Source organism: Salvia miltiorrhiza, chromosome 3, assembly GCF_028751815.1.
Source record: "Salvia miltiorrhiza cultivar Shanhuang (shh) chromosome 3, IMPLAD_Smil_shh, whole genome shotgun sequence".
Taxonomy (NCBI): Eukaryota; Viridiplantae; Streptophyta; class Magnoliopsida; order Lamiales; family Lamiaceae; genus Salvia; species Salvia miltiorrhiza.
The window spans coordinates 19275888-19303884 of NC_080389.1; the positions used below are offsets into that span (position 1 = coordinate 19275888).

Sequence of the window (27997 nt, forward strand, 5' to 3'; positions counted from 1 at the left end):
TCATAAATCTTGTGGCGAGACTAAACTTTCAACATAGACACGTTCTGAAATGGAACGAACACAATCGTCGAGCTTGGTGAACACACTATTCCAACAACAGGAACAATACTTGAGGCTGCGGACCACATTATCCTGACATTCGTAAACCAACACAGTGGATCCACAATTTACCAAAATCTCTCCCTTTACACCCACCAACAATGGTGGTGGTTGAAGAAGCTCAAGAAGACGATCAAGAGTCACCACTTTCTCCCAAGACTCCATGACCCAAACTCGAACGCCTCTTTCATAATTACAAGACAGCACACAAAGGAAACCACCAATCGAACCCACCGAGCAGAACCCGTACTTCTCCTGATCAAAGGGAAGCTCAATCCTTCCAAACACCTCACTCTTCAAGTCAAAGAAAATAATATCTTCTTTATGTCCATTAAAACTCGTCCAGTAAAGCTTCCCACCTGCAAACACCCCCTCTCTGCCACAGAAAAGTAAATCCGCGCAATGCTCAATTGTTTTCCATGATTTTGTCTTCGAACTATAGACTTGACCAACCCATTTGATGTCCTTCAGGTCAAAATCATAATGAATCACATGCACAAACACCTTATAATCACCACTCGATTCAACCGAACCAAACCCACAATTCCTAGCATAGCCGACATAAGAAATTGCTGGAAGTTTCTTGGAGATTCGAGTGCAGGGACGGAGCCAGGGGGGAGCTAGGGGGGGCTAGAGCCCCCTCCCAAATTTTGAGTTTTTTTTTTTAATAATATATATAGATATATGTTTATACCTATTATAAAATAATTTTGTTTTATAAAAGAGTATTTGGTTATTATATTCTCTCATATATACTTAATTTAAGGATAATTTTGTTTTTTAAAACTATATGATCTATGAAATATTGTTTGTTATTATTACTATTATACTTGTCTTTTAATAAAAAATGCCTAATATGTATGAAATGCTAAAAAAAATTATAATGTATTGAAACTAATTTGTAATATATAGAAAATATATAATCTATGGACATGTTGTTTGTTATTATTATTATTATGCTTGCCTTTTAATAAAAAATGTCTTAAATATACGGAATTTCCAAAAAAAGTTTTGTGATATATTGAAACTATATAATCTATGAAAATAATGTTCGTTATTATTAGTATTATGCTCGTATTTTAATAAAAAAAATACCTTAAATATACTGAATGCCCAAAAAAAATTTCTCGGGGGCCCGTACAGGTTCAGCCCCCCCGAACTAAATTCCTGGCTCCGTCCCTGTTCGAGTGGATGGGTTCCACAAGTGGATTCTCATTAATTGATCGATAATGCAGAGCAGCCCATCACAGCACCCCACAATCTGAAATCGCATCACTGTAGTATTCGTTGGATGTGGTAAAGGTGATAAAGAGATAGTATCCATTGGTTCACTCAAAACCGACTGCAGAGAACATTGCTCAGGCCATTCAACCACATTCTTCTGTATAATGAACCTTTGTTGGGGGGAACTAGGGTTTTTCATGGCATTTTGGTGGTGTGTTTTTATAAATCTTTTGCTGCCAATTAAAGAACCCCATGGTTTCGAAACGCATCTCAATCTCAACAGGGATTTCGCCGCAAGTCTTGACAGTATTTCTTCGATGATTTCTTCTGGAAGGTGGAGAGATTCCCGACTTCTTCTGCTTTGGATCTCCATATCCAAAGCTGCGATGTATGTTTCGAGGTTTTTGTGTATGAAGAGGCGAGGGTTTTTCTTTTTGTATTTACAACAACCGGTGTTTTGGTTATCAATGGACTCTTCCGAATTGGGCCATAGTTTCATCGCATCAGGGTCGGGCCCCTGGGCTATAGCTGAGTCTCGTTTCGGGCCCAACCTCGTGTCACAGAAGATGGGCTTGAGCTCTGGTAAAGCTGAAACTGGTGAACTGATGAGATTGCTAAGGCATGTAATTTTTTCCACCGAGAAGAAAGTAGAGCTGCTATATATACCTATTTTCAGTCACCAACATTGGCATTGGATTGGATGGGTGGCTGGATTATGGGGGTGGAAGTTTGGGGAGTGTAGGCAATTAAATTTATAGCCTATTAAATCCTACCATGTCGAAATTATAAATTAAATATGAAATTATATATTTTATATTTTGAAATTAAATTAAATATTATTTCAAGATTAAATAAATATATAATTAATATTTGATTATGTGGATTTATCGACCAATTAGAAATTGACATGTGTCCATTCTACATAAATAAAATATTAAACATCTTATGTAGATAAATACAAATGTTGAAAGCCAATCAAATCACGTCACCTCAGCCCTAAAAGCCCAATATGACAGGCCAAAGCCCACAAGTCCACTCCATTCTGAACCTATTTTCATTGGTGAAGTTAAAATGAACATAAATAATTTGAAGAGCTCAAGCATTGAAGGATGAATTATTACTACGAAGTCTTCTCCAACAATCAAGGCGTTCTACAAGAAGATTGTCACGTTCTTCGTCAAAATCATCCAAGTCAACGTTTGATTCGGAAATAATGTGCAAGCCCTCTGGATTGACGTCATCAAATCACATTCAAGTCAACAATCAAGTTCAAGGAGATCAAGATATTACATTTCTCTCCAAGAATTTAAAGAAGTTTGAAGAAAAGAATCAGAGATTGAGGATCGCAACCTGCAACAAATTCATATCAATCCATATATTTTGAATTTTTGTTCACATTTTTGTATTTTATTTATTGAATACAATAAAATTTGTGTTTACAGGGAGTGAAAGAGAAGCTGAGTGGGGAAAGGGTGATGCTACTGTTGGGAGGGAAACATGAAATTCGTCATTTGTGCCAAAACTAGCAATTACATTTAAATACTTTTTGAAAATTCAACTGAAATTATCGATTTCCAATAAGTGCGTGTTTGGTAGCTTATATATGGCCCGATTGAATACCAAACTCGGCAAAATCAGTCGTTTGGTGGGCGGTATAGAGAATGTTTGAAGCCCGAGTTTTTTTTTTAAACACCCAAGGGTGGAGGGTTAGGTAGACCTCCAACCTATAAATAAACATCCACAAATATCTCATACATAACGTTGCTCAAAAGTGACAATGCCAAAAAAAAAATCAAAGAAGGAGATAAAAACTTGACAAGACAGAACCATACGAAAATGTAGCCCGAAAGTGACTACATCCCGAAGAAAAAGGAGACAAAAACAACTGTAAAAAAAATACGAAAACTAACTATCAACATGATATCTAAATCTGAAGTTAGATTAACCAAGCTGATCCATCCTAACCAGAGCAAGAAAATATCAGGGAGCAGACTCATAATCAAACGTAGTCAAGGCCTCGACCCTGATGCCCATGCCTAGCCATAGCAGTGGCCTGTTTCACTTTTTACTGTTTGAATAGGAAAATGAATATCGCCCCCACCCCCATATTGGTTTAATTGGTTGCTACACTGTTTTTTTTATTAGAATTCAGATTTCCAAAATTAACATCTGTTTTCAAATTTGAAATCGAGAATTAAAACACAACATCGCCCACTTTAGGGTTACGAACATTGAAATCACAGAGGGATAAACTAATTCTTGGCAACGTGAAATTCAACTAGGTAAATATTGATCTATATCATCAACACAAGATTCTTCGTTCGTCTAACAAATCTCATTTCATATTGTTCATAACGTTCATATTATATGCTACCGTTTCCTTACATCTATTTCCGCAAATGTTGCCATCCAAACCCTATTGTTTCGGCAAACTACATAATTGGATCTCACGTCGGAACTGGAGTTACCACTGCATTCATATAAACCCACCAGAGGTTAATTTTTTCGTCCATCGACAAGCCTTGGATATTACCTAGCTGTTCATATGCCTCCTTCCTCGCTTTGCCCATCTTCTAAATCATTCACAAATCAGAACTTTATTAATCTCACTTGAATACTAGCAACACACCAATATAGAGTTCTTCAAATGTCAAATTATCCCATCATCGTTATTGACACGGTCAAAAACATTGTTGCTGATATGTCGTATCTGTTTTTCTTTCCATTCTTTTCCTGCAAAAGGGGGCAGCTAAGGACTGATTTATGAATGCAACTAAGTTATGACCCCCAGTGAAACCGTATTACAGATTGTAGGCATTGAAAAAACTCAGATCCGTAAACAAACTAAACTTTTACACAAATCAGCAGGAAGAAGAACACAATGATCTAATAGCATAGACGGCGCCTCAATAAGAGGATGTGGTCATGATCTAGAAATATACCAGCTTGCCATCACAACTAAATACCTTACACCTAGGTAAGGCTAGCAAATTAAAGTACTTTCTTGCAAGGAAATGTAGGATCACAACTTTGTTCTAACCTACAGAATAAATAATACTCCCTCCGTCCACCAAAAATATGCCATAATTTCTTTTTTCGTCCGTCCACAAAAAATATGTCACATCCATTTTTAGTAGTAGGGTCCACACCATTCCACTCACATTTAAAGTGGGACCCTTACTCCACTACCAACTTCACTCACATTTTATTAAAACCCGTGCCGAAAGTAAAGTGACATATTTTTGGTGGACGGAGGGAGTATGATTTATGTGTTGGAGATACAGTGATGCTTAAAGTAGCAAAAAAATAAGTGAAAAATAAATATATTTGATTTTCAGTTGGATTGTTATCTTACTAATTCCTATCAAGTCGATGAAAATTCATGAAAATCAATAAAAAAAAAAAAAGTCAATCAAACTCTGATAGAGTCTATGAATTTCCTAAATCCATGAAAATCCATGAACTTTTGAAGTCCAAAAAAATCCAACAGAATCCCAAACCAATACAATATTCGAACTAACGACTCGTGATGTTTACAATTGCAGGGGTACCATCCAAACTGTATGGCTTGGTTGAATAACTGTAGCACTTCAATTTGTTCTTCTCATTATGCTCAACTTTGTTTCCCTTCTTCAAATAATCTAGCTTATAGTTCGCTTGGGTTAGAATTGTTGAAATATAAACTTGATTTGTAAGTAAAATATTTTGTAAAGAAATATCTAGAATATAGGAAATAAGTAGAAAAATCTAGAACCTAAGATATTTAATTAATTATCTAGACTATTCTAGCAAATGAGTAGTCCTAGACTATTCTAGTAGCTAAAATTAATTAACTAGTCTAAAATGGTGAGCTATATCACCGACCTATGCCAATATATATATGTGTGCATTTGTATTGTTGGGAGTGTGAGGAAAAAGAAGTTTAAGAAATCAAACTCCTATTCTCTTATCAATTTACACGTCCACACACATACACATTTATACAAATTAGTTTCTCCACTATAAATTATTCATTCTCCAAAATAAAATCCTATACATATTTTCTTATATTCCAACAAGAATAAACACAACACTTTTATCACTACACGTTTATCACTACAAGAAGACTTAAAATTAATGACGAAATTAAAACTACGGAGTTAACGACGAATTCCCGATGGATCAGATTTTTTATTTTTTAAATTAAATTCCGTCGTTAATCCGTCATTAAATAAAATTTTTAATTTAAAATTAATTTTATTTTATTATTTTCGTCATTAATCTGTCGTTAAATAACATTTTAATTTAAAAGTTAATTTTATTTTTATTATTTCCGTCGTTAATCCATCATTAATTAATATTATTTCATTAATTTAATTTTATAATTAATGTAATTTTACTATTTCATTTTAAAAAATATATTTTTATAACTTTCTGCAAATCCGTCGTTAATTTTTTTATATTATTTTAATTTTTAAATTAATTTAATTTTAATATCTATTTTTATAAAAAATATTTTTATTATTTTCCAACGTTAATTAATATTTTTATATTAATTAAATTTTAAAATTAATTTTATTTTTATATCTATTTTCGTAAAAAATATTTTTATTATTCAACGTCGTTAAAATGTTTTTATATTATTTTAATTTTGAAATTAAATTTATTTTAATATTTATCTTTCTAGAAAATGTTTTTTATATTTTCCGTCGTTAAATAATATTTTAATTAAATGTTGAGTACAATCTATAGTACAAAAATTGAAATTAATAAAATAAGAATAAAAAATAAAAAATAAATTTAACGACGGAAAATATATTTTCTACAATAGAAATAATGACGGAACGAATTCATCGTTAATCTCTCGTTAATTAATAATTATATTTAACGACGAAAAATTCCGTCCGCGTTTTGTTTTTTTGGTAGTGTATGTTGAACTTGGAAGACATTGTGTGGTCAATTGTGTTGAATATAATGCCCATTAATTTGTTTATTTCGCAATATGCAGATTAGATATTTTTTACTTCTTAATTTGTATGTGTCATTGAGGTCCGGCTAATTGTCCACGTGATATTTCATGCTTACAGTTCGAAGATTTTTCATTTGAAATAATTAGTTAGAATACACGTGCAAGTGTTTGAAATGATTTATGAAATGAATTGCTTCATGAATGTAACAATTAGGGATGTCAATCGGGCCAGCCCACTCGATTTTGGGCCAGTCCATTCGATTTTGGGTTATTTTCGGTTCGGGCTAGTCGGTTTTTTTATTTTTCGGGCTAAATTTTTTTAACCCTAACCCTAATCCACTCGGTTTCGGGCCCACAAGTTTTACGATTTTTGTATATGTTTATTTTTTTATAGATATTCATATTCTTGTGATAAAAATATGTCGTATTTTTTAAATCAAGACATTTCGCTTTATTTTAGATACAAAAATTAGTGTTCTTTAGCATAAGTTTACATAATATCTAACTTTAATTTCATTTCTGATAAAAATTGTATATAGATTTAACATAAATGACTATCTTTCTTTGACTTTTATATTATAGATGTTTGTTATTAACCGTTGGAAAAAATCAAAACATATTCTACAAGCATCAAAATGCTATTATCGAATTAAAAAGTAAGTATTAAAGTTTAAAAATCAATTATTAAAAATGTGTTCGGTTAATCGGGCCAACCCACTCGGTTTTCGAGCCAACCCTATCGGGCTCGGGCTATTTTCGGTTCGGGCCATTCGGGCTAAATTTTTTTCGGGCTAAAAATTTTCAGCCCCAACCCACCTTTTTTATCGGTCTATTCGGGTCGACCCGTCGGTTTCAGACTTTTTTGACATCCCTAGTAACAATGCTTAGGAGTCGCTTCAATATATATGTTGGGATTTGGATAATACTCCCTTCCGTCCACAAAAAATAGTATTTTTTTGCCATTTTGAGACGTCCACAAAAATTAGTCTCTTTCCATTTTTAAAAACTTTTTATCATATGGTGGGCTTTTTTCTCTGCTTACAATACAATTAATTATCATTATTAACGCTACTTTTTAAGTGAGACTTATTCTCCACTTACAATACACTCATCCGCTTTTAGCAAAAGCTGTGTTGTCCCCTCTATGACTAATTTTTGTGGATGAAGGGAGTATTGGATAAGTTCTATGAAAATCTTGAACAAATCTTTATTTTAGTGATGTAAAATTCTCTTATATTATTATGCCAATTGTTGAAGCTAATAATGGTTATTCGTGATGTTGGTAAAACTTTACCTTCCAGATTAGACAATAATGGAGCGATTAATTTGAATTAGGGAATTGCATAATGCGAAACAATTGAAGCATGATTTTAAGTTGATTGATATTTCGTAAATGAATTTTACTTTAAAAACTAGATTTGCCCATCGTGCATCATAGTTATTATTAAAATTATATATATATATATAATATTAAATTAGAAAAATTATTAAATATAACACATAGTTAATTTTGAAATGTTTAATTTTATACAAATATTTATAGTTGTACTACAAAAAAATTGAGAAGTACACTAACAAAATAAAAACTTTAATATTTCATTAGATTATTTTTTAAAAACGAACATTTACGTATTGACAGAATAATCACAATTAATATTTTTGAAAAAGTCATAACTTTTTTTATATATTAGATATAGATAATCTTCAATTCAATAATACATGAATAATCTATTAATTTAGGCGAAGACTACATATAGTATTAGTCAAAATTATAGATGCATTATTCATTCAATGGAATCAACCAATTATTATTAAATTAATTTTTATTAAAAAGAGAAAGAGAAAAAACGAACCAAGAACCCTTGAGTGCACAAACAACAAACTAAGGGCCGAGCCTCATTAAAACCCTTTTTAAGGCAAACCTGGTCGGAATGGAATCAACCAATTATAAGATCATATATAAATATATAATATAATATTGAACTAAATGCAATTAATACTACATATAATTATTAATTTTTTGGAGAAAACACACATATATTTTAATTTTAAATAGTAAGTGTTACTTTTTTTATATATTTATTTATCTTAATATTCATAATAAAAGACTAATTTTTGTGGACATCCCAAAATGAAAAAAAAAATTGACTATTTTTTGTGGACGGATGGAATATGATATTATTTTTGAAACAAAAATATCAAACAAAAATTTCAATCCTCATTTCTTATAACCTTAACAAATTTATTTTGAGCTCCATTGTATTTTCTATATTTCCATTTCATTTTTATTTATTTTGTTCTCATCACTTTAGATCTTCACTAATATTTTTAAATGTTAATTTTCTTATGTGTAAATATGTATATCATCGCAGCACATAATTGATAATCATTAATTTTACATCATTAATTTTACATTTATTTATGAATAATAAAAGATACATGATATTAAATTCGCCAAAAATAATATGTAATAAAATACTAATATTAGTAGAAGATAGATAACACAATCTGCTAAAGTAGTGGGTTAACGGAAATGGATGTATATTGTTGGCAGTTTTTTAATATTGATTTCACCCTCTTTAATTGAATTTATTTACAAAATTACCATTGAAATCAGTTTGAAATTGGAAACTCCTTTTTTAAGTAGCAATAGCATTTGCACTCGTGCAACGCACGAAAAATATTTTTATATTTTATTATATAAAAAATTAATTATCATTTGATTATTATATAAAAATTCTAAATATAATTAAAAATACTATAATTTAAGATAAATATATTTTAGTTTAATATAAAAATAATAATGAATAATTCATATTAATAAAAATGATATTGTGAAAAAAGAAAGCAATAGTATAAGTTAAAAGACAATTGAAAAAAAATAGATTTATTCAAAAAAAAAGGAGAGAGAGAGAGAGAATTTTCTTAAGTTTTAATCTTTAAATAAATATAATTTTTATATTTTAAATCCAATATTTACATAATATATAGTATAAAATTAAAGCTCTTGTCGTGATCTTTAATTTGATATGCATATCAAATGTTTTATAATTAGTCGAATTTCATAATTTTAGAAAAGAAATAAAGTAGAAAAATAAGAAGTTAAAGAAAAAGAAAAAAAATATATGTATAGCTTATAAATAAACCTTCAATTTTATCTTAATTACAAAATTACCACTCAATTTTGAAATTGATTTGAAATCAATTTCAAATTGAAAACTCCCTTTTTAATGTAGTATAGATTTGCACCCCGTGCAATGCACGAGAAAATATTTTTAATTTTTATATTTATATAAAATTAATACTAATTCAATTACTCTCTCCGTCCCTAAAATAACCTCATCTTTTTCCATTTCGGGACGTCCCTCAAATAACTTCTTCTTTCTTTCTTTCCATTTTTGGACACCTATACCACCAATAATAATACTTTATTTATTCTTACTTTTCACTTTTCACCACTCTCAGTACTAATTATAACACTTTTCACAACTTTCAATAATAATTATATCACTTTTTCTCCACTATCAATATACTTTACAGCTTTTTATTAAAACTCGTGCCGTCCCCAAAGAGAAAGCCATTTCAGGGACGGAGGGAGTATTATACTTGTAAATATAATAATAAAAAAAAAATTTAATTGTATATATTTGAATTGAATATTGAAATAATTAAAAATAATTCACAATTATAAAATTTGATATTATGAAAAACAAAAACAAAAAAATAAGTTAAAAAAATTAATAAAATACTAATTAAAAAGAATTTAAAATATATTTATTCAAAAAAGATGATAGAGGAGAGAGAAATTTATAAAACTTTAATATTTAAACAAATTTAATTTTTACATTTTAAATCAAATATTTTCATAAAATATATCATATTAAAGCACTTATCGTGATCTTTAATTTGATATGCATATTAAATACTCCCTCCGTCCATGAAAGAACTTCTTAGGAGGGAGTGGCACGGGTTTTAAGAAAAAATATTATTGAGTGTATTGGAAGTTGTGAAAATGTGTTATAATTAATATTGTGAGTTGTGAAAATTAAAGTGAAAAGTAAGATGATTATAAGTGGTAGGGTATAGTCCAAAAATAGGTAGGAAGTTCTTTTGTGGACGTCCCAAAATGGAAAGATAGGAAGTTCTTTTGTGGACGGAGTGAGTATTTTATAATTAATCGAATTTCACAATTTTGGAAAGAAATGTAACAACAAATAAGAAGTTAAAGAAAATGAAAATAAAAAGTAAAATATATAGTTTAAATATAAACCTTCAATTTTATTATAACTACAAAATTGCCACTCAATTTTGAAATTAATTTGAAATTGATTTTAAATTGAAAACTCCATTTTGAATATAGTATAGATTTAGTATAAATAGATTGTAGAATGCTAAAGTTTCTAATTTCATTACAGATTTCTTCGCTGTAATAAGGATATTAAGTGTCGACACACTACAAATTTATCAGTTGCTGTTGGTCTGGTCCTCGTCAGCCACGGAATCTAATCGTTTCCACTCCACGTGCAGAAGGTTGTTCCTAAAATCATGAGTCAATAATGTTTAATTTAGAAAACTATGTTACTAATAAACAATTTAAAGATTAACAAGATAAACTTTGAGATTTAGACATTAATATGCTGCAATAGCCTGCATGCCTATTAGCAAGATGGGTGGTGAAAAACGCCGGTCACTTTTCCTCTCCTTCATTCTCTTGTTTGCTTTCCCTGGATGGAATTATGATTCTGAGTGATTGTTACGACAATCGTCTAAGCTGCAACACTCTCTCCTAAAGTTCAGTTCCATCTTGCCCATGGTACAACGAAGTCTCTGCTCGGTGAGGTGGGTGAAAAATGAGAACCAGAAATTGAAGAATATAGAAAGAAAGAAGACAGCCATCAAAGGACCTCCAAATCATTTTCATCAAATTTAAATTCTTTATATTTCCCGAGTATATTCAAATCTAGAATGGATTTTGTTCCACTAGATAAGCATAAAATCATGTTATTAAGATATGACATCTCAATATCATATTTATGTTCTCCCAACATTGTCAGGCCTATTTTGTTCCCAGTACTGGGGAGGGGGGACTGCAAGGAACTAGACTTGGACGGGTTTAGGGCTGCGGTTCAGGGAGGGCGGGGTTGGAGTATAGGGTTTTTCTTAAACGTACGTCTAAAATGTGTTTGACGACTAAGCTTATTTTAAAGAGTTTATAAACAATGGATCTTTCGAGTGTTTATTGAACAAGCTTTTTTGTCTACTAAAATATATAGAATGACTGCATTTCATTTCCAAATCAAGAAATAGATAAAAAGATACTAAACAAACAGTGTTTCGAGAAACAAGTATATATGAATGGGTGATGCTTCTCCAGAACACGTACCCTTGCAACCTTTGTTTTTATCAAACCTTGATTTCTATAATATGAAGATCATCAAATTCAACAAATTAATTTGGCTCACTGTGGAATGCCTATATATGAATGTTGATGCCTAATAGAAGTCGATCTAAATGAGAATCGACTAACCTTATAATGCTAGCTCGAACTTGAAGACTGTGTTGCCAAATTCCTCTTTTTATACCTTGTGGATCCCTTGGACACACTTCACAAGTGACATGTGAAGGAATATTAAATTGAATTAATACTCGATTGCCCGATGATCGTTTCTTGGTTATTATTAATTTGCCATACAACGATTAATTCCTAACATGCTCCTATGAATTTAACAGCTGCACTTAGGTGTTAGGAAATACTTACTTGAGAAACGGATGCACAGATGGTTGATGATCGCGTCGAATGATTCAGACTCCAGCTCTGATCTTCTCGACTGTATCCCGCTCAATTCCCAACGTTGGATGGACAACGAGCTATGAGAACTCCCAAGACAGAATGGCACCTCACGATTTTCTGCGCCTCCCTCTGCTCTCAAACCCTAATATTTTATCAGTGTATTTTCCTGAGAGCTGACAGCTGTATTTAATAATACAGAAATAAGGAGGAGGCGCCAATTACAGTGCTAGGGCCGAAAATTCTGTCTTCATGGGCTAGGAGACATTGGGCCAGCCCAGGGACCAGATACAAGGAATAAAGATGGGCCTCAAATAAATTAATTCATCCATGGTCAGCCCAGACCATAATTAATTTATAAATATCAGTTCATTCCACTAGAGAACCGATACTGACTTACCCCTTTATTGCCGGTGATGAGTCGGGGCTTGTATTTAGACTTATTAAATCTCCGTATTTAAAATATCCGACATCCATTAATTAATTAGAGCTCTGACAGCTTAAATTAATTAATCTCTTAATAATTCCTTAAGCAGTACCACTCAATCTTTATTATTACGCCTGAACTTAATCAACCTGCAGGGTTTAGCGTAATAAACCTTATTGAGCTCCTTAAGGGGATGTCATTATCCTATACCGGATACGGGTACTAATACAGATAATCAAATATCATATATTAACTGCTATCACCCAAGATACAGAGTACTCGAGTTAGTATTTAACTCTCGCTCATAGTAAGTCAAAGTGATATACGAATTAACATATATATCTGAATACTTATTAGTATTAAGATTTATAAGTCACCGAGATCTTGATTCTTCACTTAAGTCAGATAGAAGAATACATCTCAAACTGTGGTCCTATCAATACGTAATGACGTACCAGTATAGACAAGTAGCCAAGACAAACTACTTCCATCTATACTGCAGCCTAAACCAATAACTTGTCCTAGAGTTATTTCGGCTGTGATCATATTATATCTCTTAAGGTTATTCCAATTATATGGTCTTCTGTGATCTACAACACACCATATAATCTACTTATACAGAGATAAAGAACATACATATGCAATCATGAACACAATCAGATAGGAGATAAGAATAGTGAATAACAGGAATCATTGTATACAAGCACAAAGTTCTTGCTTTCAGTATACAAATCCAACAATCTCCCACTTATACTAAAGCAAAACTTTTAGTATACAATGTGTCTAAATACTAGCTATTACAAGACTTCACTTCATCTCTCCCACTTATACTGAAAGTTTTTCTCTAAGTGGGTGGCATCAACCGCAATCCCATCCCTCGAGCATGCTTCTCATAGGTCTTTTGCGGTAAGCTTTTCGTGAAAGGATCAGCTAGGTTCTCCAATGTATCAATCTTCTCTACTAGCACATCTCCTCTGTTTACGATTTCTCGTATGATGTGGTACTTTCTCTCTATGTGTTTTGACGCCTTGTGGCTCCTGGGTTCCTTAGAATTTGCCACTGCACCCGAGTTATCACAATAAATTATGATACTCTTAGGCAAATTAGGGACCACTCCTAGATCCAAGAGGTAGTTCCGGAACCATACAGCCTCCTTAGCAGCTTCCGAAGCAGCTACATACTCGGCTTCCATGGTGGAGTCTGCAATGCACTTCTGCTTTGCACTCCGCCATGATACGGCTCCACCTCCCAAGGTAAACACATAACCAGAGGTAGATCTCTTCTCATCCCGGTCAGCCTGGAAATCCGAATCGGTGTAACCCAAAGGAAATAGACTGTCTGACTGGTAAACTAGCCTATAATCTCGAGTCCTCTTCAGGTACTTGAGAATATGCTTTACCGCAGTCCAGTGTCCTGGTCCAGGGTTCGACTGATATCTTGCAACCATGCCAACGACATAGCAAATATCAGGTCTCGTGCAGAGCATCGCATACATGAGGCTACCTACGGCGGAAGCATAGGGTATCTTCCTCATCTCCTCAACCTCACTAGGCGTCTTAGGACACATGTCCTTAGACAGAGGAATGCCATGTCTAAAAGGTAGCAAGCCTTTCTTGGCATTCTGCATGCTAAAACGAGCAATCACAGTATCAATGTAAGACGCTTGAGATAAGCTCAACATCCTTTTCTGGCGATCACGAACGACCTTGATCCCCAGGATGTACGCTGCATCTCCTAAGTCTTTCATTTGAAACTGTTCGGATAACCACTTCTTTATGTCCGATAATAGCTCAACATTGTTGCCAATGAGGAGGATATCATCTACATAAAGTGCAAGGAAAACCACGTCACCATTGGCATCTAAACGGTACACGCAACTCTCGTTCTCACAACGAGTAAATCCATAGGATTTAATGACCTCGTCAAAACGTTTGTTCCATGACCTCGAAGCTTGCTTAAGTCCATAAATGGACTTCTTAAGCTTCCACACAAGATGCTCTTCGCCCTTCTTCACAAACCCTTCAGGTTGCTGCATATAGATGTCCCTTCCTTCTTCAAGGAAACCGTTTAGGAAAGCGGTCTTGACATCCATTTGCCAAATCTCAAGGTTCATGTGGGCTGCTATGGCAAGGAGTATTCGGATAGACTTAAGCATGGCAACCGGCGAAAAGGTCTCATCATAGTCTATACCCTGTTCCTGGGTATAACCTTTCGCCACAAGTCTAGCTTTAAAAGCTGCGACTTCGCCATCCGAATCTCTCTTTCTCTTGTATACCCACCTACTACCTATAGCTAGGAAGCCATCTGGTAGTTCGGTCTTCTCGTATACATCCATAGCACCCATGGATTCTATTTCAGAAACCATGGCCTCGTACCAAGAATCTGCATCTTGATCTTTCATCGCTTGTCTATAGTTATCAGGGTCGACATCCTTCTGTTCATCAACAGGGAGTAAATCCGATGATTCTCCCAAGAACATAAATCGATCGGGTTGAACTACAACCCTCCCACTACGACGAAGCGGTGGTGGTACAGTTGTGACAATGGTTTGTGCAGGGTCTTGTGGTGCATTCACTTGCACACTTGGCTGGGGTGATGGAATCGCCTGTCCATTGCCTTCGATTTCTTGAAGGACAATCTCGGACTTAGACTTGTGATTACTTTCATAATCGTGTTCCAAGAATCGTGCGTTGGTGCTAACAACCACTTTCTGATCCTTCGGATTATAAAAGTAACCACCTTTCGTTTCCTTAGGGTATCCTATAAACAGCATTAGTTCGCATCTCGGCTCCAATTTCCTCGCTTCCTTGTCTAGCACGTATGCAGGACAACCCCATATCTTTATATGATTCAAGCTGGGCTTACGCCCTGACCATAACTCAATAGGAGTTTTAGGAACCGATTTGGACGGTACCCGATTCAGCAAATAAACCGCTGTTTCCAAGGCATATCCCCAAAACGAAATAGGCAATGATGCATAGCTCATCATAGATCGTACCATTTCCATAAGAGTTCTGTTTCTTCTCTCCGCTACACCGTTCTGTTGGGGAGTACCCGGTGCAGTCAATTGGGATGTAATCCCAAGATCTGACAAGTATTGCAGAAACTCGTTCCCGAGGTATTCGCCACCGCGATCAGACCGCAATGACTTGATAGATTTACCCGTTCTCTTCTCCACCTCCGCCTTGAATTCTTTGAATTTCTCAAAGCATTCAGACTTGCGTTGAAGTAGGTAAATATACCCATACCTTGAGTAATCGTCAATGAAAGTGACGAAGTACTCGTATCCTCCACGAGCTCTAGTGGACATCGGTCCACACAAGTCAGAGTGAATCAATTCTAACACATCCGAGGCCCTATTCCCCTTTGCCTTAAAAGGCCTTGCCGTCATCTTTCCCTCTATACAGGATTCGCAGGTTCTAAATGGCACAGCTTGAAAGTCTTTCAAGATTCCATTTGAAACGAGCCTTTGGATCCTATTTAGATTGATGTGGCCTAATCTTAGGTGCCAAGTATGTGTATATTGTTCATGAGAGTAATATTTTCTCTTATTAGGATTTGGAAGAATTTGTGATGTAGATGCAACATGGACAGAGTTATTCATTGGACATGTAATAGTATAGAGAGAGTTGTTCAAAATTCCAGAACAAATAATCTTGTTATCTCTCATGATAGAGACACCCCCATCAAAAGTAACAGAATATCCATTCAAAAACAACTTTGAAACAGAAATTATGTTCCGCCGAAACTCCGGCACATATAAAATATCTCTCAAAACTAAAATGTCATCACCAAAACATAAAGATAAATCTCCAATAGCAACAGCTGCGACCTTCGACGCATTGCCCATGGAGATGGTGATCTCATCACTTGCCAGCTCCCTTGTTGGGTTGAACCCCTGCAAGGTGTAACAAACATGGTCAGTTGCCCCCGTATCCACTACCCACGAATGAGTAGAAAACGAAGCCAAACATGTTTCTGTTACTAAAACTTGTGACGTACCTTGTCCCTTTGCCTTGAGCACTGGACAATCTTTCTTCCAATGCCCAATCTTGCCGCACTTGAAGCACTTTCCCTTGGCTGTCGGCTTGTTCACGCCGCCGCTAGGGCCATCAACCTTGGCTTTACCGCTCCCACTAGCCTCATGGTCATGCTTGCCCTTTGGACCTTTCCACTTCTTTTTCCCGCCTTTCGACGAAGAAGTAGATCCCTTGGCAGCAACAAGGACCTCTTTCCCATTGCGCGTGCCCATGACCCCCTCTGCCGAAACTAGAGCATTCAACAACTCATTAAGAGTATAGTTGGCCTTGCTCATAACGACATTGAGACGGAAATGCTCAAAAGTCTTGGGGAGAGTATTGAGGATGATATCGACCTTGGCTTCGCCTTCGATACCCCCCCTCCTAGCAGATCAAGCCTGTCAAACAGATTTGTCATATGCATGACATGATCGTGCACCGAGCTGCCCTCGCTCATTTTACAAGACAAGATTTCTCTCATCAAGTTAAAACGAGCAGACCTCTCGGACTCCCCATAAACCTCACTGAGGTTCAACATGATGGTCGCTGCGTCATCCATGACCTGATGCTGGAGTTGCAAATTTTGCGACATAGTCATCATAATATAGCACTTGGCCATATTATTCGACTTGTGCCACCTTTTATGCGCCTCACGTTCCGCATCAGTCGACTCATCAGTTAAGGCCGCGGGACGTGGAGTGGTAAGCACAAAACTGTGCTCATCAGCGTCAAGAATATACATAATATGGCGTTTCCATTCGGTGTAATTTGGACCGGTGAGAGGATTGTTGGCTAGAATGTTAATAATCGGAGACATAGACATATCTGAAAGTAAACAAATAAACATGTAAGAACATGAAACGCATATAGTTCGTAACAGTAATATTGTAACCTTTTGATAAAACAATATTAATGAAACCTCCAACGGCTCAAAGAATCCCATGTGCAAGCCACGTTGGGTGGACGTTTACACATGAACTCCTCAACCAGACTATTTACCTAGTCATTTAATTTCCATCCATGTCAACTTAACCTTTTTGACAAAGGAAATTAATAGTTGGCACCTTAACTAGACCATATCATCATCAAGAAGGGACTCCTTTGGGAGTTGTACATTGTACTTGATATGATATCTAAGCAATGACCACATTTTAACCTTGAAAATTAAATTCTCGAAATTAGCATACTCACTAGGACCATGCCGCTTTCAATTTAATTTTCTTGGTTATCTTATTTAATTCCATTCTCCAAAGTACTTGTGAAAATTACACAAGTAAGCCACGTTGGGTGGACGTTTACTGCATAACTCCCACTACTTTAATGGTTTAAATATTTTTTATAGAAACCTCTTCTGACAAACTTATGAAAAACAAATATGAAGTAAGCCACGTTGGGTGGACGTTTACTCATATTGCTAATCACTTTGTCTAGAGACCGCATGTGGAGGTCTAAAATAATTTTTAATTACTATAAAAATTATTAAACTGCTTAGTCTTTTTCTTTCAAAAGGTTTGTTCATGCTCAAGCACATAAACCTAAACATGCTTCTCTAGAACGCAACATGTAAATCATGCTCGCAGAATTCTAAAACATGCTTAAGAAAACGGCAAACCTACTAACATGCTCGTCTAAGCGCAATTAATAAACAAATATTAACAAGCAAAGACGTGCAAAAAGCAGGTAAAGAGCATAAGGGATTAACAACCACGACATGCAAAGAACAGTAATAAAAGAATTAAAATTCTTCGTGATCCATTCGTGGAAACCCAACATCTATTCTATTACAAAATAAAATAGAAAAACAAGCCCAAAAACTGAAGATAAAACTCGGCCCGAACACATGGGCCCGTCAAGCTAGGGTTTGGGCCCCCTAGGGTTTGAGAAGCAATCGCAGCTAGGGTTTGGAAACCCTAGCCGCCGCGGCCATCTCCCAAACAGCCGCCCCGCGCTCGGCAGCAGCCCGGCGCCGGCCACCCGCGCGAGCAGCCGCCCGGTCAGCAGCGCTCGGCGCCACCAGCACCCGGCCCCTCCACCGCACGAACGCACCAGCAGCAGCAGCGGGCTCCAGCGCTCCCAGCGGCAGCAGCTCCAGCAGGCATCCCGGCGTGGACAGCAGCAGCGGCAGCAGCGGCAGTGCGCCGCCCGCTGGGCGCGCAGCGCGCGAAGCGCGCAGGCGCGGCCCCCGAGCGCGCACAGCCCCTGCCGGCTGCAGCCTCCTTCCCTGCCCGACCCGCACAGCAGCAGCCGCCCGCCTCGCCTCGCATCGAGCAGCAGCAGCAAGGGCGCACGGCGCCTGCCCAGGCGCGCGGCGCTCAGCGCGCGCGCAGCCCTTGGCGCCGGCGGCCTTGCTCGCTCCGTGCCCGTTGCTCGTCCTTACACCTTCCTCGTCGTTGATTCGTCGTCGTCCTCGTCTCGTTCTTCAATTTTACAGATTTACAACGGAAAAAACAAATACAATTGAAATCCTAATCTAACCACGGATTTTCTCGTGGTGAAAAACGATTACAACGTCAAACGACGTATCCCACGAATCAACGAATCACGAAGAACAACAGCAGTTAAAAAACAACGCATATTATTAATCGTACACAAATTAATAATAGAGCCAAGAAAATAATCCTGGGCTCTGATACCAATTGAAGGAATATTAAATTGAATTAATACTCGATTGCCCGATGATCGTTTCTTGGTTATTATTAATTTGCCATACAACGATTAATTCCTAACATGCTCCTATGAATTTAACAGCTGCACTTAGGTGTTAGGAAATACTTACTTGAGAAACGGATGCACAGATGGTTGATGATCGCGTCGAATGATTCAGACTCCAGCTCTGATCTTCTCGACTGTATCCCGCTCAATTCCCAACGTTGGATGGACAACGAGCTATGAGAACTCCCAAGACAGAATGGCACCTCACGATTTTCTGCGCCTCCCTCTGCTCTCAAACCCTAATATTTTATCAGTGTATTTTCCTGAGAGCTGACAGCTGTATTTAATAATACAGAAATAAGGAGGAGGCGCCAATTACAGTGCTAGGGCCGAAAATTCTGTCTTCATGGGCTAGGAGACATTGGGCCAGCCCAGGGACCAGATACAAGGAATAAAGATGGGCCTCAAATAAATTAATTCATCCATGGTCAGCCCAGACCATAATTAATTTATAAATATCAGTTCATTCCACTAGAGAACCGATACTGACTTACCCCTTTATTGCCGGTGATGAGTCGGGGCTTGTATTTAGACTTATTAAATCTCCGTATTTAAAATATCCGACATCCATTAATTAATTAGAGCTCTGACAGCTTAAATTAATTAATCTCTTAATAATTCCTTAAGCAGTACCACTCAATCTTTATTATTACGCCTGAACTTAATCAACCTGCAGGGTTTAGCGTAATAAACCTTATTGAGCTCCTTAAGGGGATGTCATTATCCTATACCGGATACGGGTACTAATACAGATAATCAAATATCATATATTAACTGCTATCACCCAAGATACAGAGTACTCGAGTTAGTATTTAACTCTCGCTCATAGTAAGTCAAAGTGATATACGAATTAACATATATATCTGAATACTTATTAGTATTAAGATTTATAAGTCACCGAGATCTTGATTCTTCACTTAAGTCAGATAGAAGAATACATCTCAAACTGTGGTCCTATCAATACGTAATGACGTACCAGTATAGACAAGTAGCCAAGACAAACTACTTCCATCTATACTGCAGCCTAAACCAATAACTTGTCCTAGAGTTATTTCGGCTGTGATCATATTATATCTCTTAAGGTTATTCCAATTATATGGTCTTCTGTGATCTACAACACACCATATAATCTACTTATACAGAGATAAAGAACATACATATGCAATCATGAACACAATCAGATAGGAGATAAGAATAGTGAATAACAGGAATCATTGTATACAAGCACAAAGTTCTTGCTTTCAGTATACAAATCCAACAACATGTTTGCACGATCAACCTCAATCACAGTTCAAGTGTTGATATTGGGAAGTTGCCTTTGTCAATAACCAACTCCTTTAAATCATGCACATTCATCAATTAGCAAATAGTCCAGTTTAGGAAACTGTTGTACATCGGCCTCTTCATCACTGTCTTCATTAGTGTCCCACATTTGCTGTCCATCAATTAGAACCACAACACTTAGAGCTCAAAAAATGGTCATAATAATATAGCATATTCGTATTAACCAACCTAGGTTTCAATTTATTGGATTCTAAACAACCAAGCAACAAAAATCACAATTCAAGAGCATAAATAAAGCTTAAAATCTCCTGCAGGAATTACAAACAAAGACTCATGATCTGAATCTCATCAAAACCAACTCTACGTGGAATAGAATATGGCCACAACCCCAATGTGACACTTGGGGATACAATGAAATACACACATTTATTTCAAAATAAGTGATTATTAAAGTGAAACTTGGGACTTGCAACAACAAGATTTGTAGCTTTAAGGGGAAAGAAAAGTAACCTGCAACCAAAAGAAAGACAATACAAGCTTAGAATGGGTCGAACTTTATTAAAATCTTATGGATGTACATATCCTTTAGAGAAAACTACAACTGAAACAAAAGAATTGGTAATTGAGAATGAGATTTGTGAGAGCATTACCTGAGTGGAGACTAGACTAGAAATCGTCTTGGATGAAAATTGAAGGGACGTGGCTGACTTTGTGGAAATCCTCTCCTGATGGCAATACCCTCTTCCCCAATTCTGGCATTTTAAAGATATTCAGTTCCCGAAGAGTGGAAATGCCACTGAATCCATCTGGAACCATCTCCATACTAGAACACCCTTCGATCACCAATTGAGAGAGAAGGGGCATGGCTCCTGCATCCACTCTCCACTCCCTAAACTTTGGTAAGTAATATAGTTCAAGCTTCTTGAGGTGAGGAAAACTGTTTGATGGACACGTCATCTCCTCCCCAACAAATGATTTCGAGTATAGAAACAAATTTCTCAAGCAAGGAAGGTTCCCCAGTATCCCCATTGGATCATCCTCAATCTCACATTCTTGCATTAACAAATTCGTAAGTTTAGAATTGATGAAGGCACGCCCGCACTCTGCCAGTGCCTTCCCTAACTTAACTTTAATGGACAAGATATGAAGATTGGGACATGTGAATGCCTTGTTCAACACTCTCACATTTGTTCCTAACTCGCAACCCTCTTCGATTTGAACCGCACAAACCACTAACTTGTCCATGATAGCAACGGCGTCGATGATGGCTGACAAGCTTTGATTGTCGTGTATTATTGTTGAGAAACGTCGCAAATTCTTCATCCTGTTCATACATTTTAATTCATGCACTCTACTATCCAACTGCCATAGGCTCTCCAACTCAGCCACTCCCTCGTCCAATGTTAATCTATAACTTCCAGCATTTTCCTCATCATACTGGGGAAGAGCCAAGTGTTTTAAACGTAGCATCTTCTTAAAAACATTTGAAACTTCGACATTATTCGAACCAAATAAATCAAGGGTATCCATGTACACCAAATTCTTTATGGATGACGGTAGCTTATCAAATTTACATTCTCGTAAGCGCAAACGTCTAAGGTGAACAAGATTAGTGATTCCTTTTGGTAACTTTCTTCCAGCAAATTTGAATCTCACCATAACTAGATCTCTGAGAAAATTGAATTTATGAAAATCAATAATACTTTGCGGGGGGAACTCAACATCAACACTCGAATTATTGACATTGAATATTTGAAGAGACCTTAAATGTTTGCTGCTAGCTTCTCCAAGCTCATCAGGTTCCACTTCGACTTCTCTTGTTCTGAAATGGATAACCAAATATCGTATTTTCATATGTGAGGAAGCTCGTTGTAGTAAGGTAGTAAGTTTCCCACTTTGATACTCCAAACTGAGCGCACCAAAATCCTCCATTTTCCCCAATTTTAAACATAGTTCTCTTACTACATCATGAAGTTCGCAGCTCCAATATTTTCTTCCAGGCGTGACACCATCGTGAATTTGAACTTGGACAATGGACATGGAGGCCAACTCACCCAAGTAGAGCTCTGCGATTTCAATCAAAGTTTTGTCCTTGTCTCGAACATTCTCATATGAAATCATGCCTTGTGCTATCCACATCCTATATAGATCCCAAACATGTATGATTTCATCCTCTTCTAATAAACCCATATAGAGAAAGCAAGGCTTCAAGTAATATGGTAGACTTTCATAGCTTAAATTTAGCACTCCATCAATTTGATTTTCATCTCTATATATGTATTCTTTGATATCCTCATTTACTAACTCCCACTCCATCATCGTATTTTTCATTCTCAAGACCCCACTGAGTATAGAAATTGCCAACGGCAAATACCCACATTTTTGCACCATTTCTTTCCCAATTTTCTCAAATTTTTCTTCGGATGCAAAATCTGTATGAAAAAACAAATGACAATTAATTGAATAGTAACTTTATAACTTAATCGGATCCTCTCATCTAATTTGGAAACGATGATGCAAGAAAAGAAACTACCAGGCGGATAAATCTTTTAGAGGGAGTTTAATTTGGAAACGATGATGCAAGAAAAGAAACTACCAAGACTAATCCTTTGTTTACTTTGATGGATTGAAACTTAGGGTTATCCCAAGGTTCTTGATTATTTCTATCATTTAAGCTAGTTTTGTTTTATTCTCATCCCATTAAAATGGTGAAATTGGAAAAATTCTAGTTTGAAGGATAAAAAAACTCAATCATGCAAAGTAAACACCTCTTAGAATAGACTAGAAGCCAAATTCAACTAAAAATCCACATTAATTGCACTTGCATGTAAGGGTGCGTATGAAAACACTTGTAACTATTGCATGCATTTCATTTTTCACTCTTACGGTACGTTCTCTTAATTGCAAATTTATGATCATAAGGCAAGATGAATTTTTTTATCACATCAATATCCTATAATAATATGATCAGTGTTATAAAATAATAATTTTATAACGCTAAATAAACAAAAAAAAATTTAAAGTTATGCAATGACATCAATTCTTTTATTGTTGGGGAAACGCAACGGAGGCGTTTGGTTTGAGTGATAAGGCATGATAAAATAATTCAATTTAATCAAGTATTTGACTTGAATGACTAGGCCCGTACTCCCCAAAGTTTGGTGATTTTTTTTTTTTTTTTTTTGATCGGGCAAAGTCATGTTAGATGTTAGTAGTTAGCTCCCCATCCACTCCAAGAACCACCTTATCTCTCACATTCACCAAATCCACCTTATATCTCCAATCTCCAATTCGCTCCCAAGAGGGATCGAACCCGGGTCACTTCACTTAAGTGAGGACCTGGTGGCCAGTGGGTTTGGTGAATTATTTAATTAGCCTTCAATCTTATCTATCTCATACACCAAATCAAACACCATATAATGGTGTTGTTAATGATGCGTTAGGATGACTATGATGTTTGATTATGATTTGATCTTGTTATTGAGTAATAAAACAATATTATGAACACTTTATGTCTTTAATTTGTGTTTTTTAGAGTTCTAAACAATTAAGTTTAATGTTTGGGTTTGTCAATTATTTTATCATGAATGGTGAATCCTTAATAAACAGTAAGGTTTAGCCTTGATAAACAATTATTGAATTAATCTCATAATTAAGGAGGCATTTAGTGGAAGGATTAGCCTTGACAAATAAAAAGTAAGGTTAATCCCTTTAGACCATCTCCAATGGTGCACCAAATCCCATTTTGGTGTACCAAAACCTCTCCAATGGTACATCAAACCCAAACCCAAAATGGGTTTGGGGCCACCATTTGAATAGTGTTACACCAAATTTGGTGTAACACTATTCACTACACCAAAACCCTTTAATTAATTTTAAGAATTACAAATTGAAAGTTAATTATTTTTTGTTAATTTCGTAGGTTTATAAGAAAGGAATCAAAGTTATAATAATAATAATAATAATAATAATAATAATAATAATAATAATAATAATAATAATAATAATAATAATTTGGTTGAGAATAATTTAGTTGAAAATAGAGTTTTAATTTGCAACAATAAAATAGATTAATTTTTAATTACATGACATATTAAAATGTATAATACAAGAATATTTAAAATAATATTATTAATATAAATACAACATCACATAAAAACAACATAATTCGAAAATCAAGCAAACGCAAATAAATAAACTACACGAGAAATACGAAATTAATCTAATAATTTTCAAGTTATGTAATATTTAATGAATTTTATTTTAAAGTTTAGTTTTTTTTGTTGCTTATTTAATATAATAATAATAATAATAAAATTAATTTTCGTATAATATTTATTTTAATATGAAATTGTAAATAAAAAATTGGGGCAAATGTATAATTTAAAAGAAATACATAGGTATGATTGAAGAAGTATAAAAAGTAAGTGGAAAGAGAATATTTAAAGAATATTCTTTTGGGTTTGAGTTTGGTGTAAATGGTTGGAGAAGAATTACTGTTGGATGTGACATATACTGTAAAATGGGTTTGAGTTTGGTGTAAATGGTTGGAGATGCCCTGATTACTTACTTTGGGATATCCCAAGGCCGCCCTTCATTATGTCAATCATTTGAAATAATTTTACTTGATTTATATCCATTGAAAGAACACAACTGACCTGGAATGTTGGTACGAGGGAATGCTTTCTTCTTGAGTAGTTCTAAAGCATCTTCCACATTTAGAAGCCCAAGTTTTACTGGGAATCCAATCTCTGCAACCTTTCTTTCCCGCGTGGTAACCAAGATTTTGCTTTGCAAGTTTTGGATAACGAAGGGATGCTTCAACTCATCCCAATCAGAAACTTTCCAAAGATCGTCCAAAACAATGAGGCATCGCTTCTCTCTTTGTATCTTACATAGTCGCTCCTTCAACTCCGACTCGCTCAGACTTGGAACAACGTCCTCCCTTATCTGTGGCCCATCATTCCTGTTTTGATGTTGTAGCTGCTTCAGAACATCCTCCCAAACTGATCGAAACTGACATTGTTGAGTGATGCAAACCCATGCGGAAAGATCAAAGCTGGTCTCGTTGTAGAGCTTTCTGGCAATGGTGGTCTTGCCTAAACCCCCCATTCCCCACACTGAAATAACTCGATCCTCGTTGTCTTGCCTTAGGAGATTACCAAACTGCTTCAGCTCATCCTCCATCCCCACGAAACAGTCCCCGATCTCATAATCGGGGAAGCTCTTCCTTGTCCTGTTGTTGGCGGACGAGCTTTCCCCTTCATCTCGATTGTTGATGATGCTCTTAATGCCGCTTTCTAACATTTCCTTGTTTATCCTTTCAAGACGGGATTTGATCGGTGAAATGTCCGAGCCTAATTGGTGGATTGAGTAGCATTCTTCCACAACACAGGTACATTTGCGTACGAGCTGTTTGAGGCCTCGCCTTCTCCTTGAAGACACTTGATAAGCTGCGTGTCTTTCAATGGCAGCTTCCGCTCTGTAGACAAGATCTCTAATCTCCGAGATCCAATTCAAAATAACGCTGCTTTCATGTCGTCTTCTGTCGGCATCTTTGAGGAGACACTTCATCTCTTTTAGCTGCGTCTCGAGCTCCCTCACTTCGTCACCCACACCATATAAAAACCTTGCTTCTTCCAGCAACAAATCGCGCAAGGTTTCTAGCGCAGTCGACACCACTGCTTCTGCCATCGCACCAATTCGATAGTTTGGTCTAATTGATTAGGGAACACTCTCATTTGATACCGATCATACTGGCGGGAATAGTGTAAATAGAAAAGTTAAGGTATTTGTCAAAAAAGAAAAAGAAAAGATAAGGTTAAAGGTGCTTCTGGTGGTAGTTAGAGTTTGTGGTTGTGATCATGGTCGTGGTACCCCACCGATAGAAATTTTTCTAAATTTCTTATGATCATGATGACTCATCTTTTTTTACTCCGTCCACCAATTAAAGCCCTATTTGAGGGTGGGCACGGAGACTAAGAAAACTGAAAAAGGTGTTAGTGGGTGAAATATAATGATAGTTGACTAAAGTGATAAAGTAGTTGACTAAAGTGTTAAAGGTGTTGTGTGGTGGGTCCACTAGTGATAAAATGTAATAAATATAGAATATAAAAATGATAAAGTTGTTGTTAGGTGGGTCCATTAGTGGCAAAGGGTAGTAAATATAGGAAAAGAAGAAGAGTAAAAGAGTACAAAAAACACAATAGGACTTTAATTGATGGACAAAAATTTAAGTACAAATAGGACTTTAATTCGTGGACGGATGAAGTATTAATGTTTCACCAAATATCCATCACCCGTACCCAAATAGGTGCCATATTTTAAATATATATTTATATATATTTGAATAAATATTAATCCTATATCCCATCAAAATATGCATAGTTTTTATAAAACGAGTTTAAAGGAACGTAGGTGATTGTTATGCGAGTGGAGGGGTGGACCATGAATGACTTTTTTGTTAATAAATTGAGAAATTAGGGATAAAAATTAAAGAGTTTGTGGAGCAGTCGGCACCACTGATTCTTCCATTGCTTAGATTTATTTCTTAGGTAGTTTGGTCTAATTTGATGTGTATCACACACACAAGAATTTTATATTAATCTCTTATTTAAAAGGTCATGTTAAATATTCCCACTCATTTATGACCGTGCATTTAATTATCAAAATGCACCATTGTTCTTAGTCTTCATACCATAGTATTAGCTGTTGAAGAGTAATGAAAATTTTAATTCAATGTTTATCAATTTAATCGGCTTCGAAAGCAATATATGATAGATTGCGAGATTGTATACACAGTTTCAGATAGATTATGACTAGCCATAAGAGCGTACGTTTTTCTATAACCAATGTTATTTTTTTATATATAAAAGTAAAAAATATAAATATAATATTTATTATATTTAAATTTTTAATTATCAATTTGGTCTATTTAATTCTATAACTATAGTAAAACTACTTTAAAATAATACTCAAATAAATTAATAAACTCTATAAACTAATAAATTTCTTTGGTCCAGCTTAGGTTATTTTAAAAAATCATCAATTTTAATAAAATAATAATTTTTATAGAATTTCTTTATAAATATATGGGCCTTTTTAATATTATAAATTAATAATTATTAAAATATAATAATTAAGAATATTATGGTAACTTGTTAAAATATAAACCTATTATTAAATCATCTTCAACTTTATTATATATCATTACTATCTCCACGTCAGAATGAATTGATAGATTCATGTATTTATTTAATTTAAATATTATCTCTCATTTATTTACAGTGTGTGTGTGTTGGCCAAGCGGTAATGCCTAAGGTTAAAGGTCTTGAGTACGAATCCCCTGTGGTGTGACCTTTTAATTTTTTATATTATAAATTTATTATCTCTCATTTATTTTTATACATTATAACTTTATTTAAAACTAAAAATTTCTAGAAAAAAAAACACCCTATAAATTAAAAAATTATTAATTTATCAATCTATTTTTTTAG

At 35.2% G+C, this 27997-nt stretch overlaps 2 protein-coding genes and 1 long non-coding RNA gene across 4 annotated transcripts; all 3 read right to left on the reverse strand.

Moving 5' to 3' along the window:
* Window positions 1-3893, reverse strand: LOC131018497 (F-box protein CPR1-like). Its single transcript, XM_057947214.1, has 2 exons — window positions 3792-3893; window positions 1-564 (listed from the first exon to the last, which is right to left on the reverse strand). Exons 1-2 carry the CDS (start codon window positions 3891-3893, stop codon window positions 1-3), a joined length of 666 nt encoding a protein of 221 aa, XP_057803197.1.
* A 6696-nt stretch (window positions 3894-10589) lies between these two features.
* On the reverse strand, window positions 10590-11891 carry LOC131018001 (uncharacterized). Its single transcript, XR_009099970.1, has 3 exons — window positions 11799-11891; window positions 10900-11098; window positions 10590-10808 (listed from the first exon to the last, which is right to left on the reverse strand). It is a non-coding gene; the product is annotated as an uncharacterized LOC131018001 (long non-coding RNA).
* An 8586-nt stretch (window positions 11892-20477) lies between these two features.
* On the reverse strand, window positions 20478-26367 carry LOC131018000 (probable disease resistance protein At1g58602). Of its 2 annotated transcripts, none has more exons than XM_057946753.1 (3): window positions 25160-26318; window positions 21152-22933; window positions 20478-20652 (listed from the first exon to the last, which is right to left on the reverse strand). In XM_057946753.1, exons 1-2 carry the CDS (start codon window positions 26193-26195, stop codon window positions 21168-21170), a joined length of 2802 nt encoding a protein of 933 aa, XP_057802736.1. In that variant the 5' UTR covers window positions 26196-26318; the 3' UTR covers window positions 20478-20652; window positions 21152-21167. The 2 variants fall into 2 exon arrangements, with proteins under 2 accessions (XP_057802736.1, XP_057802737.1); XM_057946754.1 differs by lacking the exon at window positions 20478-20652 and adding an exon at window positions 20770-21011 and having other exon boundaries at window positions 25160-26367.
* Between the last annotated feature and the right edge of the window lie 1630 nt (window positions 26368-27997).

Excerpts from the sequence above, each read along its gene's own strand:
- LOC131018497 (XM_057947214.1), bottom strand. The coding sequence starts at position 3,893 with ATGGGCAAAGCGAGGAAGGAGGCATATGAACAGCTAGGTAATATCCAA. Across the intron at positions 565-3,791 it reads GGGTTTATATGAATGCAGTG|GACATCAAATGGGTTGGTCA; the intron begins GTAACTCCAGTT and ends TTTGACCTGAAG.
- LOC131018000 (XM_057946753.1), bottom strand. The coding sequence starts at position 26,195 with ATGGCAGAAGCAGTGGTGTCGACTGCGCTAGAAACCTTGCGCGATTTG. Across the intron at positions 22,934-25,159 it reads CCCTCGTACCAACATTCCAG|ATTTTGCATCCGAAGAAAAA; the intron begins GTCAGTTGTGTT and ends TTTTTCATACAG.